This window comes from Sapajus apella, unplaced genomic scaffold (genome assembly GCF_009761245.1).
Source record: "Sapajus apella isolate SASKATOON/1434 unplaced genomic scaffold, GSC_monkey_1.0 scaffold91, whole genome shotgun sequence".
Lineage (NCBI taxonomy): Eukaryota > Metazoa > Chordata > Mammalia > Primates > Cebidae > Sapajus > Sapajus apella.
The window spans coordinates 4,680,531-4,694,547 of record NW_022437031.1 but is presented as its reverse complement, the minus strand read 5'-3'; the positions used below and the strand labels follow the sequence as shown (position 1 = coordinate 4,694,547).

General features: G+C 38.3%; 1 protein-coding gene across 3 annotated transcripts in view; it reads right to left on the bottom strand.

The window, feature by feature from the left end:
- Positions 1–14,017, bottom strand: part of AR (androgen receptor) — a 170,809-nt gene that overhangs the window by 30,696 nt on the left and 126,096 nt on the right. For 2 of the 3 annotated variants that reach the window (XM_032255824.1, XM_032255825.1), the window contains exon 3: positions 8,072–8,188. In XM_032255824.1, coding sequence (XP_032111715.1) covers positions 8,072–8,188 — 117 coding nt within the window. Of the gene's footprint in view, positions 1–788; positions 4,701–7,902; positions 7,906–8,071; positions 8,189–14,017 lie in introns of those variants that run through there. The other variant, XM_032255827.1, reaches the window with a different exon arrangement.

The window sequence follows — 14,017 nt, the reverse complement described above, 5'->3', positions numbered from 1 at the left end:
GGCCAAGAAAGACTCCTTATCAGAGTCTGCTGAATTTCTTGCAGTAGTCAAAGAATTACTTAATACTATAAACATTATTACTCAGACTGGAGATGAGAATGCTTTGAAATTCAGGTCTGTGTGCCTAACAGCTCACTAATCAAAGCTTCTATGCCTCATTTTCCATCCTGAGGAGAGTCATCAGTCTCTTTCGATTTCATTGTGGTCAGCATGACACTTCACTGCACAAGCTTTGGCTGGTGACTTTTCATCTTGGTCAAGGTGCAGATTTTCTTCTTAGTTCCAAATGCCAGTCCAAGTTTTCTGCAGGGGCTTGGTGCTTACATGTTTTTAACTGAAGACTGCTAGACAGCTGAAATGTCCCTAAACAATCAATTTTTACTTCAGCCACAGGGGCAATGGTTCCATGGGGTATTAAGCAGGAGAAAATACGATATTTCTATGCCTTGGTTTGATCTAAAAAGTATTGCAAGGATGAACTGGACAGAGAAGAATGCAACCTGATTCCAAAAAAGGTGACGCAGGGTAGCGATGCCATTTCCTGTTTACTTTCTAGATATCTGTTGTCATAGAAATATTAATAACAGATGAGCTGAAGGCTCTACCGGCTTCTGGGTGGCTGTGTGTTTTTCCCTTAGTTCTACTTCTTAACAATGTGATCCCAAAAGATATGCAAAAGTCTCTAAAAAGCAGCTTGCTCAGGTAAGTTGTCTATGTATAGGTTCAGTATAAGAAGAAAATATTTTACACTTTTGTGAAAGTAAATGTAAAATGTAAACATTACATCCCACAGTCTGTAATGACAAGCAACACTTTATAATAATAAATTATAAAATGTTTTAAAACAAACAGCCAGGTTATCAGCAAAAATGAAGCTTCTTTTGTGAATTTTTATATTTGGGAAATACCTGCCTTTGTATATATGGCCTATTGTGTACTGTGTACTCTTAGATTTCTGCCTACTACCTTTGGAAAACATTGTGTATGACATATTTTTGTTCTCTCAAGAGCAACTGAGGGATTTTGGAGCGCTCACAGCAAAAGTAAACAACAGTAAAGTCTTTCTATTGCTATTACACTTTAAAAACTCAAGGATTTAAGTAGAAATTTTACAAGGAGGTACTCATTCAAGAATCAGATAAGTGGTATCATTAATTTTTATGATTAGAAAAAATTACTTCTCTCTAACCATAATTCTCTAAGAGCAAATGCTCAGAGAAAGAGAACAACATATATATGCTGCCCTAGATAATTTGGTTTGGAGGAATTAAGAGATGGAATCTCTGGTTTCTCCATATGCAGATTCCCTTAAGAACTACAGTTAGAGAGACATAAAGGTTTTCCCCTCCAAAGTGTCACCAAATATCTATGTAGTCAACTTAGGGATGACGATTTAGATAATGGAATGCAAATTTCAAGGTTGTTTCAAGGGTAATTTAGAGACCAAAGAACAAAGAAACAAGAGCCAAAAGCCACACTGTAACAGCAGAGAGAGAGAACAGGCCCCAGTGGTGCCTGGGAACACAAACAGAGACCATTTCCCATAAAAAATGAAGGGCTGAAGGGTACAGTAACATTTATTGTGTGCCTACTGTGTACCAGTTTCTCTACATACTTACAACAATGCCGTAAAAAATACTTTATTATTCCCACAGTGTGGTTGGAGAAACTGCGGCTCAGAGATATTTAATGATTTGCCCAAGGTCATCAAGATAGTAAGTAACAGAACCAAGACTAGAAACAAGGCCTCTCTGTATCTGAGTCTTTCATACTATTTTCACTATACCACAGGACCTCTTTAAACAAAAACCAATCAAACAAGAAAATCCCAGAGTTTCAAAGTGCTGAGTCACATGTTGCACATGTTGATGCCAAAACGTATAGGGTGATTTTGCTCCTCGGTGCATGCCTCAGTTACGATCAGTCAGAGCATTCAGGTATCAGAGAATTGTGTGTGAAAAGCAGCACTTCTCAGAACTGAGACTTACCACTTGCATCACCAACCTGATGGTCTTTAGAACTCTAGCCTAGAGAGTCAAAGGCGAATGGAAGAAATCCCAGTAACTGAGTTCCACATTGTAAATTCTATGTGACAATCTGCTGCCTGCTGAACAGGACACAGGGGGGCTCTATCGTTGGGTGGTTTCTACAAATCTATGATTTCTCAGCCTCCTACTTTAGCAATGAGGATATGTGGTAGCACCGTGATGGGGTTCTGAGTAAATGTCAAAATGCTGGTCAGACAATGTATATAAAAGGACTGTTAAATTCTACAGCAGAATGTCTAGATATTCAAAATATGAAAAGATCATTCTGCATCATGCTGGAAGTCACTATATTTCTTGGAAATAACTGCTTTAGCACAATCCTTATGTGAGAAATATGTATCTGCAGCCGTTAGATAACTTGGGCAATAACCATGCTTTGTTTGGCCTAGGACACTTTTGCATCCTATCCTTTGTGTATGGCAACAACGTTATAGACCCAACATGATTTACTTTTGCGGCTTTAGTAGCTAATGGTGCATAATCTTGAGATGTGGTAATGATGGTCTGCTTTTGATCATTAATGCATTATTGACTGATTCTTAATGACATACACATCTGTAAAATGGTGAACTGGGCCGGGGATAGTGTTTTTACCTGTACCCAAGTTTTCAAAAGTGTATTCTGGAGAACAGTGGTTTTGTAGGATAACAGGTGTTATGTGAATAAATGAGGTTCTGTGGTTGAATCAGCTTTGGGAATTCTGAGTTACAATGCTCCTCAGGTTACTTTATTGTAATATTCACCAAGACCTGCAATATGCTAATAAAGATTGTAAATCTTCCCAAGCAGGACCATAATATGCAAGTTTCCCTCACTTATTCATGGAACATGTTATGAAACTAGTTTTCTCAGAACACATAACAGTAAACCCTAGTCTAGACCAAGGAAGCTGGCTTTTGGTATGAGGGTAGGCCTCTTATACAAGCCAACTGTCTTGGTCGAAACCAATATTTTTTCACATACGTAGTCAGTACTTGCTTGTAACAACCCAAATGGAGGTAACCGGCCCCAGGAACAAATCCTAGGTGTTTAGCAAAATTTTATGCTAGAAATTTTTCTCTAGTTGGCCTTTCTAAAATTGTCTTGCTTCCTAAAATTTAAGCCCTCATCAACAAAATGTTCTTGCTGCTGCCAGTTTTCTTCTAAAAAAAACATGCAAATAAACAAAATAATATGTAATCATGCCTGTCCTATGCTCATACATCTTCAACTGCTTGAAGTCTAAACTATCTAGTATTATAACCAAGTTTGCTTTCAATGTGGTTTCAGCTTGCCTTTCCCATTTCCCCAGCTCTGGCCATGTTAAACCAATTGCTGTTCCTCAAACCATCAATGCATTTTGTTCCTGTCTCTATGCCTTTATTCAAAGTGTACCTTTTGCCTTGGATGTCCTTTTTCTTCCATTTCATTAAACTTCTTCCCAGTGATTTCTTATTTTCCTGTATAGCTAAAGTATATTCCTTATCACTGCCTTTCTCCCCTTGCCTAAATTTTTGAGGGAAGGAATAATATCTTATTCAGTTCTGCTTCTCCAAAATGCTTAGCAGAGTGTTTGGCACATAGTTGGCACTCAATAAATATTTGCTAAATGAATGAATAGACGAGTAAATGGATGAAAAGATGAAAGCATGAGCTTCTTGGCTGGCTAGAAAGATGGATGAATAGATACATGGATGAATAAATGCTGTGAAGAGCTATGCCATAAATAGTGATTCAGCAGTGAAATCACTTTGTTGCATTCAGGACATGAGATCCAGAGAGCGCAATGCTGAGATGCTCTTGAACATGGGGAATGATGAGACAGTTGGCATCAGGGCTGTCTTCAACAATGGAAACTGCAAGGATGTTCATAGCGTCCATAACAACATCAAAACATGGCCATGGGCTCCTTGAGCCATCTTCTTAACTAGATAATTCATAGAGGTTGTCAAAACCTGTAGATATGTTAAGTTTTTATTCTCAGATGCAGAATTCAGTCTCCTAGTTGGAAAGAGCCTTCTGAAATATGCTAGACGAATCTGTGAAGGACATGCTGAACACTTCAGGTTCTCACATGGTCTAGGACTCCATGTTCCTTCTCTTCTTCCAGGGTTTGGCTGCTACCTGAAATTTCCGAAAGGCCTACTATCTTCCATGGTCTAGGAGATGGAAGGAATCAATAGGGGCCAACACCATTTACTAAAAGCTGAGAACTCAAGAGTTGCAAAACACAGAAATAAATCATGTTTGAAGAAGAATAGGAGGGAAAGTGGGAAGGAGGAAAGGGTCAGGGGAGAAGAAGGCAGGAAGGGCATTTCTTTCTCATTCTATCTTGGACACAAGGAGTGTACCCTTGGAAAGTGCAGAGAAAAATGAGAGATGGCTTTACATTTATCCTAACTATGGACTGTGAGAAAGCCACAGCAAATTCCTTGGAGGGAAGGTCCTTATTTGGACACTTTTTGTAAGTGTTTTCTGAAATGAAAAGTAGTCAAGGGATTTAAATTCTTTAAGCAATTAACAATATATGGTTTTTAAATGCAGCCCGGAATGTGTCTACAAAGAAAGGCTTATCTTTGTTGTGGATGAGCAGCTGAGAGCCTGAAGGTAGCCTTTAAGGAAAGCATTCTGAGACTCCAGCCACCCTCAAGATCCTTTCAGAAACAACAACTACTAGAAAAAAAGCAAATAACAGGTAGGGAAGCCTGGAAGCCTGAAAGAATTAAAGCTGTATCTATTAAGTACCTTTGAGCTGAAGAGATTCCATCACCAAACAGTGAATGAAACACGACAGAGAAAGCCAGATTAGAGATCTTGAGGCCTGAAGACCAAGCAACCGTCAGCTGAAGAATGCCAGCTTCTTTATACAGAGATAGCCCTTCTGCACTCTACTCCCTCAATAATCTGTCTAGTCTACTTTTAGACAGGTATCTTATGTAGGTACGAATGGAGGTAGATACAATTATGATATATGAAAGCACTCAAATCTCACTATACTTCTGGGAACAGGGGACAGACAATCTAAGAAAAAGCTGAAAAACAAAAGTGTGGCTTTTTACATAGAATCACAAAATGTTAGCACCAGAAAGGTCCTTAGTGAAACTCACAATTCCAGTTCTATGATGGGAAAACAAAGCATCAGAAAAGAGAAGGGACTTGCTCAAGGCCACATTCCTAGTTGCCATTTTGGAATATACCATTTAATTTTGATTTGAGTGATGGGAATCAGAAGATAAAACTATATGAATTCTTCTTCTAGGTAATCAATATGTCTATGCTAAATCCAAATCTCATGAAAATGGAAGTCTACTCCTTAAGGAATAGACAGGGCCACTTTGTATTGACACTTTCTTTTCCATTGTTTGAGTAAAGGTGTGCTGTGCACTGGATGTGTAAGTTAACAAAAAACTTGAGAGGGTGTTGTGGCAGTAGGGTAAGGAATGTGGAGATAAGTTCATTCAGCAAAATGGAAAGATTTGTTCTTCAAGCAGTGATTTAAGAAGGTAAACAATTGGGTTTTTACTGGTATGATATTTGAATGTAGCATATGATTCACTCAATTACTAAAATTAGCTTCTGAATAGGTTTCTGGTGGTGCTTTTGGTTTCAGGTAATCAAGAGTGTTTTCTTGCAATTCTCTGGTGTTACATATTATATGGCATACCAAGTTACTTAGGGTAAAAGCCATTGGGAAGTGCTGTATTACAGCCTTTCCAGCTAAATTACTAGTGACCTCCATGTCATATTAAGCCCCCACATTTGTCTAGCACTTTGCTATTTATCAAGGATGTTCACATTTATCATGTCATCGTCATTATAACTCTGTGAGGATGGTATCTCTAAATCACACATGAAGAAATTGAGGCCCAGAGGGGCACACAGTAAGTAAAGGAGCTGAACCTTTAAACTAGATCTGCCTGACTCTAAAGGCAAGGCCATTTACACAATATCAAGAATCCTTGTATTTTGGAAACATTTCCTGATGGTTGCCAGCTTGAAGCTCTAATTCCTAGCATGGTGCCTTGTACACGGAAGACACTGAGTAAAATATCATGGGCATGGAACTGAAATGAAGGCCAGTCACCGCACTTCTCAGTTTGTCTTCACTGCGTTCACCAAGCCCACTCAAATTTGAGTACTTCACCAATAAATCAATTTGAAAATGTACTGAACCATTCTCACCAATAAATTAATTTACAAACCTGCATCTGACTGCTATATAGCATAGTGAAATTGTCTGTTATACACAGGCTCCTTTTCAGAAGCGGTTCACTGTAATTACGTTACAGCCTGCTTTATAATGGAGAATGTTGGCTGAGACATGGAATTAATGTTAAGATTTGCATCCAAATGTTATGAGGACTTTTGTTACCATTAGGCTTTAGCTGCATCAAAGTGGACTTGCAATTCATATTGCCAGATGGCAAGCCAAGAGGTTCCCTATCTGAAAGTCCCCATCTCTTATACTATACATAATTCGCAGAAGGCTACATAATTGACGGTTGAATGCATAAGAACCCTCAACATCGGGCTGAAACATTCATATGGAGAACATTTCCTCTTGTCAATCACTTCGTCACCCTTCCTGCCTTTCCCTCTGTACTCCCTGACCCCAGTCCTACTTCTTCTCCACTGTAGACCTCAATTGTTGGATTTCTTTGGAGTACACCAAGCAAAACAAAACAAGGTTGAGCTTTCTCAGATATCTGAGTCTCATTTGATGTGGATGCCTGGAAAGCCACTCATAGAACATCTACCTGTGATGTTTGGGAGTACTAGATGCTGCTTGAGATGCTTCTTTTGAAATTGTCGCTCATCTAGCCTGGGTAAATTCATTTGAGGTACTCTGTTCTGTTTAAATAATACTACTGCCCTGTGAGGATGGGGAGTATATAGTTTTCTACATGAAGATCCACAAATGGCCCTGCTCCAGGATAAGAGAATTAGCTGTTGTCTATAAATGTGCACATAGGCAAACATGGTATTGAACACCTCACAGAAAGCCAGATACAGACAACTGGGCTAAATTAGCCTTAAGAGGCGAGAGGAGAGAGTTGGATTCTGGGCACTTGGGTTTTCCAGGCTAATAATGAATAATCAGGATTGGGGCTACAGTTGCGGGCACTCAGAAACAAGCTTGCCTTTTTTCAAATTCCATTTCCAAATTGGAGTAGATTAATGATCTTGTTATTCTCATGAAATATGCATCTTTTTGGAAGCAGCAGGCAGCAGCGAGGACCCTGGCATTGGGCAGATGTAAACATGAAGAGATGGGGAATTTTGAGAGAGAAAATATAAGTGTCAATCAACTGATGTTAAGCCTTTCTGGAACTGTGACAATGCTCATGGTAGACAGGCTCAGGGGATAGTGTTATGATAGAGGAACGCCCTTGAAAGAGCTGTATCTTCCTTCTATCATGTTGCTGTGCCACTGAAAAAAATGCTTTTGGAAATGATCAATAGATTTGCAAAGAAAAGAAAATGATTAAAACATCTGTTCATCTTTGGGAGATATAGGATAGGAAATTGGCTGTTTGGTAGCCTAGTCGCAGGCTCCAAAGAGAAGCAGCTTCTCATTCCAGGTAGCTGGCCCTACAACATAGGCAACAGTTAGCTGAAGGATATTCCCAGGTGTTTAGGGTCAGCCTGTGTCTGGCTTATCCTGCACCTGTAACTGTTCTGGATTTCTTAATTCTCTTATCCTAGCTACCATCGAACAACATCAGGCCAGTACCATTAAGTTCCCTGGGGACCCTGCCCAGTCACATGCATCCTCACTCACCCTCTGTTGGCTCCTGATCCCTGCTTCACACCTCCTGCTCTAATGCTGATCCCCAGAATGGTGAGTGGCATAGTTAAGGATAAAAAAAGGCACCAGCTGGCTGATGGCCACGTTGGCTAAGAAAGGGTCAGCCTGTATCTAGAGCATGGCCAGTCCCCTTGGAAGCATCAAAGAAGAAAATCTCGTTTAAAAAGAGGCTAGAAAACGAGGGAGGAAAGGGGGAAAGAGGACAGAGGAAGAGGAGGAAAAGAAAGTATCTTACCTCCCAGAGTCATCCCTGCTTCGTAACATTTTCGAAGACGACAAGATGGACAATTTTTCCTTCGGAATTTATCAATGGTGCAATCATTTCTGCTGGCGCACAGGTACTTCTGTTTCCCTGGGAGAAGAAATACAAGGGTGCACAGACCTCTTAATGAGTTTCCAGAGTCTCTTTCTTTGGGTATTTCTAGAACAGAACATATATGGAGTTATATCCTACCACATAAAAATGTGGACAGAGTATGGCCCCAAACAATTTGATCATAAAGAATCTAACTATTAAAACAGTTCGTTTGGCACTACATTGTTGGATTTTCATAGTGTTTTTTTTTTTTTTTCGGGGATGAACAATTCAGATCCTGATGATATCTCCATTATTAGGACTACTCACTGGTTTTTAAAATAAGATGCTCTACTTTTAGCAAAAGCCAGAAATGCCCATGAGAAAATGATCCATTGTGGAACTTGTCACCCCTTTAGCATGGCATAGAAGAGATCTGAACTCAGTCAATGTTTCTTCCTATTGACACCTGTAATCATGCATAGAGTTCCACTCATGCTAATAAGAGGCTTATTTTTCATAATAGTATAGGAAAACTTCTATAAAAGATAACTCCATGGGATTTCTAACTGTTTTCAGATTGCTAGTGATCATACCCCCAGTCTTGCAGGTTATAAAAATCAGAGATAAAGCCCACTCTGTGTAGTGAATCACAGCAAATAAAAGGAAATTCTATGAAGTCAACAGAGTAACAAAGATCACTGTCATGCACACCTGGAGTTGTCACAGATACACAGAATTGTGCACACACACACATACTCAGACCTAGAGATCCTCAGGATTACAGCCTCTCAAAACTCTGAAAGCCTACTCAAAAACATATTTTGCTCAATACTTTGTTCCTTTATCCTAGCACAATCCTGGCACACAGCAGGCTCTCAATAAACGTGGACTGACTGACGAAACATATACATAGTAGCAGAAAGATGCATAGACACACAAAGTCACCAGCAGGAATAGGCAAAGATACATCCTTGGCTGCTCTGAAATATGCAGAACTTCTCATGCTTACAACCCTGCTCCAGCCTGAGCCTCTGCATCCCCTCACTCCACTTTCTTTCTCTATGTTCCTGGTATTTTTTTTTCAAATTTATTGCTGTGCTTTGATTTACTGAATAGACTGGGATTTTAGGGAAGTTTCTTTAGGCAGAGGAAGAATGCTTGTGGGGAATGGAAACAGAAACTAAAGAGTGATTGAAACTTGAGAGCAGAAAAAAAAAAAAAAAAAACCACAACTAAAAACATAAATTTAACTATACATCAGCTTTCGTCTCCCTTTACTAAGCCTAAAACGTGCAGATTAGGTACAGAAATACGGCTATTACAGTAAGCTATTTTATGTAGTAGATTCAGTAGTATCTAGGTCAGCAAAAAACTTCTTTTACTTAAAGTGGTACTTGGAAGAACATAAAATTAGCTTTATTGTAGTAAAGGATTCTTTTTCCTTTCCTCCTTTTTAATGTTTTGTTTCCTTGTTTTTTCCCTTTAACTTTTCATTCTTCTTTCCTTCCTTTCTCCCTTTATTAAATGATTCCAAAATCCTGGGCTTGAAGGAATTGTTAAAAATCACAACAGTACAACTCTCATTCCAAGGAGGAGTTCCAGGGAAGTGACTTACCTGAAGAAGCACACTGAATCAGAGGCTCCCAATGGAAGAAAACTACCATTTATTGGGTGAGTACTATAAACCAGGCTTGTGTTAGAGGTTTTCAACATAGGAGAAAACTAAGGCCTCTAGGCCAGTGCCCTTTCTACCATATCATAGGGTTTTGTTTGCATAAGTAGAACATATAATTTGCTAACAGCTTTTTTCTTTCTGCTGTAAACTGACGACTGAGATATGTGCACAGAAGGGATGGTGCTACAAGTGAAGTTCAGCCTTTGGGTGTTACTTCCTCAAAAACAGGTCCTGTATTCAATTCTAGTGGATTCAGTTCCAATGCTGTAGCTGTTCTAGAACTGGTACACTCCCACAGTATTGGTACTGCTGCAATCCTCAAGACTAGCTTGATACACTGATTACTGAAATAACCTTAGGTTAGAAAGCATGTGATTTTGTTGAGAAATCTCTTCTTCCCTAGGAAAATGCTAGTTCCTGGGCCCCAGTTTGCCAAGAAATGGTTGCACAACCAATGGAATATGGCTCCCAAAATAGTTTTAGATTGCATTTCTGAAAGAGAATCTCTCTGTGAATGAGAGAGTTTATATTGGAAAAGTGTGGATTTTTTTTTTTTTCAATTTGGAACTCAGATAATTTCCTTAGCATAGTTCAATTCAAACTTTTTCTGTGGGTTCATCTTGATCTAAAACATGGCGACCTAAAACATATATATTCTTTACAGTATACTCAGGAGTAAGTGCAAAGCCCAGTACAACCAAAGCCATGACATATTAATTTAACATTTACTGATAATCTATTATATGCCAGGCCCTGCACTGGGTATTGAGATTACAGAAGAAAATCTCCACTGAACAAAAATATACAAGTCCTAGATGAGAAAAAGAGCAGTGGGCTGGAAGCCCCAACATCTGAATCCTTGTTCAGCCTTATCACCAACTCACTATATGACCTTGGACAAGTCCTTTTGCCTCTCTGGACTCCACGGATTACATGAAATAGATTGGACTGGAAAGTCATTAAAATCTTTTTCAATTCTAAGAATCTTGAAGGACATCTTGATTTCTTCTATAATATATTTGTAGTGTTTCTTTTTTTTTTTTTTTTTTAATGTAGAGGATTTAAGTATTACTGGTAAACAAGAAACCATCCAAAATAATAGTCTCTTGTCCATTTACTCAGTCTTTTTAGGACAGTAACTTATTGCAACATTGCCTCTTACATCTAGAAGCATGTAGTCTCTTGTCTTTGTTTTCAAAACCTCTCCAAAAACTCAAGGTGGCTAATATCGCCTTAGGCAATAATGTTGCCAATAACATGCAATGTAGGCATAAACATTTCATGTATGTGTGAGTGCACAGGTGTGTGAGTGTGCGTATGTGTGTGTACACACCCACACACTGGATTTTGGAATCATCTGTGCATATGTGGGTGATCACATAAAGCATAAAACACACCAAAACATACAAATAGGTACACATGACATGTGTTCCTTCAAAGCAGAATGATGAATTTAATGTTTGAAATGATGCTTAATAGTTACAGAAGTGATTGAGAATTCCAAAGATGGATATGAAAGGAGTCTTTTTTCTGTAAGTTCTAAAAATAAGACCTTATTAATCTGTACAATTTGATTTAGAGGCAAAGATAGGGAATAGAACAGGTAATCTCTCAAGACTGCTTGCAAGTCACTTCTATCTGAATTATCACTTCCCCAAATAATGGGAGAGCCAAGGTAAAATCATTGGATTGCTATTATTTTTTTCCTATTTATTTAATTTCTCCAAATATATGGATGAGGCTATCAGAGTTGTTAACAGTAATAATAATCACTCTCCTTTGATTAGTTTACAAAGTTCAATAATAATCTGCAGGGCTGGGCACAGTGCCTCACTCCTGTAATCCCAGCACTTTGGGAGGCAAAAGTAGAAAGATCGCTTGAGCACAGGAGTTTGAGACCAGCCTGGGCAACATAGTGAGATTCCGTCTCTACAAAAACAACAAAAAATTAGCTGGGCCTAGTGGTGTGCACCTGTAGTCCCAACTACTTAGGAGGCTGAGGTGCTAGAATCCTTTGTCCCTGGGAGATTGTGGCTGAAGTAAGCTGTGATTGTGGTACTGTACTGCAGCCTGCGTGAGACCCTGTTTCAAAATAATTATAATCATAATCATAATTTGTGCAAAGTAAGTATAAGAGGGATTATCATATACCTTATTCTATGATTAATAAAATGAGGCTCATTAATATGAAATTGGCTAGGACTTCCAGCATTATGTTGAATAGAAGTGGTTAGAGTGTGCATCCTTATCTCATTCATGGTCATTATTTTAGCTGTGGGCTTAACTGATATGACCTTTTTGTGTTGAGTAACATTCCTTCTAATACCCAATTTCTTGAAAGATTTTATCATAAAATGATGTTGAATTTTGTCAAATTATTCTTCTGCATCCATTGAGATAATCATATAGTTTTTGTCTTTCATTCTGTTAACATGGCCAATCACATTTATAGATTTGTATATGTTGAATCATCCTTGCATTCCAGAAACAATCCTAGTCTTTTTGAGGAATTTTGCATTTATGTTTATCAGGGATATTGTTCTGACTGGCATCATATTATTGGTTTGCTGCAAATCACAGTCCATAAGGTTATGGATCCCAGATTGGTTGGAAGGAATTTTAAAGACTCTTTGCTTGTATCACATTCATTCCTCCATACAAGGCTGGAGTTCTCTCTGTAGCATCCCTGCAAACTGTTAGCCCCCATCTTTTCTTAAATGCACCCCATTTTATCTCTGGCCTGTGTTACAAGTCCCTTCCTTCCAGGAAATCCACTGTTTCCTTTTAGCTCTAACACATTGGGCCTAATTACAAACACAGAATCTTTGGGCTGTAAAGAATCTTAAAATGCCCAATGTGATGCCTGACTCTTCAGTTATGAAAATGGGCACAAAGTATTGAAATGACATACCCTACACCACAGCAATATGGTGTCAGTCTCAGCACAAAATCCGGAAACTGGATCAGAAGGAAATATGGTGTGGGTGATTATAGTCTGAAGACAAAGACTTCTGAGTGTGGCAGAAATCTTTGTTCTTTGTCTAGAAAGCATATGGCCCTGTGGGTGCCTTCTCCGTATTCAGGTGACAGAAGACGTGTGTAGATGGGATCTAGGCCTGCTGTAAAGTGGTTCTAGAAAGTCCTCGGTTCCCACACTATAACGTAAATGACTGAATAATTAACACAGAGACTACAACTTTCTATACAGCTCTCCCTCCTCAGATACTACAAACATTATACCCAGTTGTTTGATACTGTTAATTTCCAACAGCAAAGTTATATCCACAGTTGATAATAAAGAGCTCATTACAAGTCATTATAAAATGACTGACAAATACAAAAATCTTCTCATGTTGAAGTAGGTAGGGCCACACTCTAGAGCTGCAAAGAAATCACTCATGTAATGCATAATAACTGTCTTATTAGAAAAATGTTAAACCCTTGACTACCTAGATAGTTACAAAATGGGCTGGCATGAGGTCCAAGGCCAGCTGACTCTGAAATTCTTGACTGTCTGATGGTGCTCTGTGTCTTTCTTCATAGTCCTATTCTTCCATCATAAAAGACACAGAGCACCATCAGACAGCTTTCAGGTTTATTTCTCTGCAGGCTTCCTACCTATTGTACTGTTTATTTTTATATATCAAATATATTGACCATTGGTTTTACATACTTGATGCTAATTATTATTCTTAGTTTATGGATTGTCTTTGGGTTTTATAATGATGTTTATTTCACATAAGAAATTTAAAATATTTTCTAGTGAAATTTATCAAGTCTGTCTTCACTTATGTTTTCCTTCATTGTCATACTTTAAGATGCCCTTTTCTACCTTCAAAAATTTTGAAATGTTCCTCTTTACGGTCTAACAGTACTTAAATGATTTTCTTTTTTAAATTGACATATTTAATCCATTTGGGATTTATTTTTGTTTTAACTAGTAATTTAACTTTATTGTTTTCCAAATGATTAACTAGTTGTTCTGTCACTATTTGGTGAATAATCCATCCTTTTCCCACTGAATTAGAAAGACATATTCTATATACTGTGCCTGGTTTTGGCTTTTCTGATCTCTTCCACTGATCAACCTAATCTGGAGCCAATATCAAACTGTTTAATCATTGTGACTTTAAATAATTTAAATGTATGGTAGGGAAAGTCTTATTACTCTTATTTTTCACAAATATCTTGTCATTATCTCATGTTTT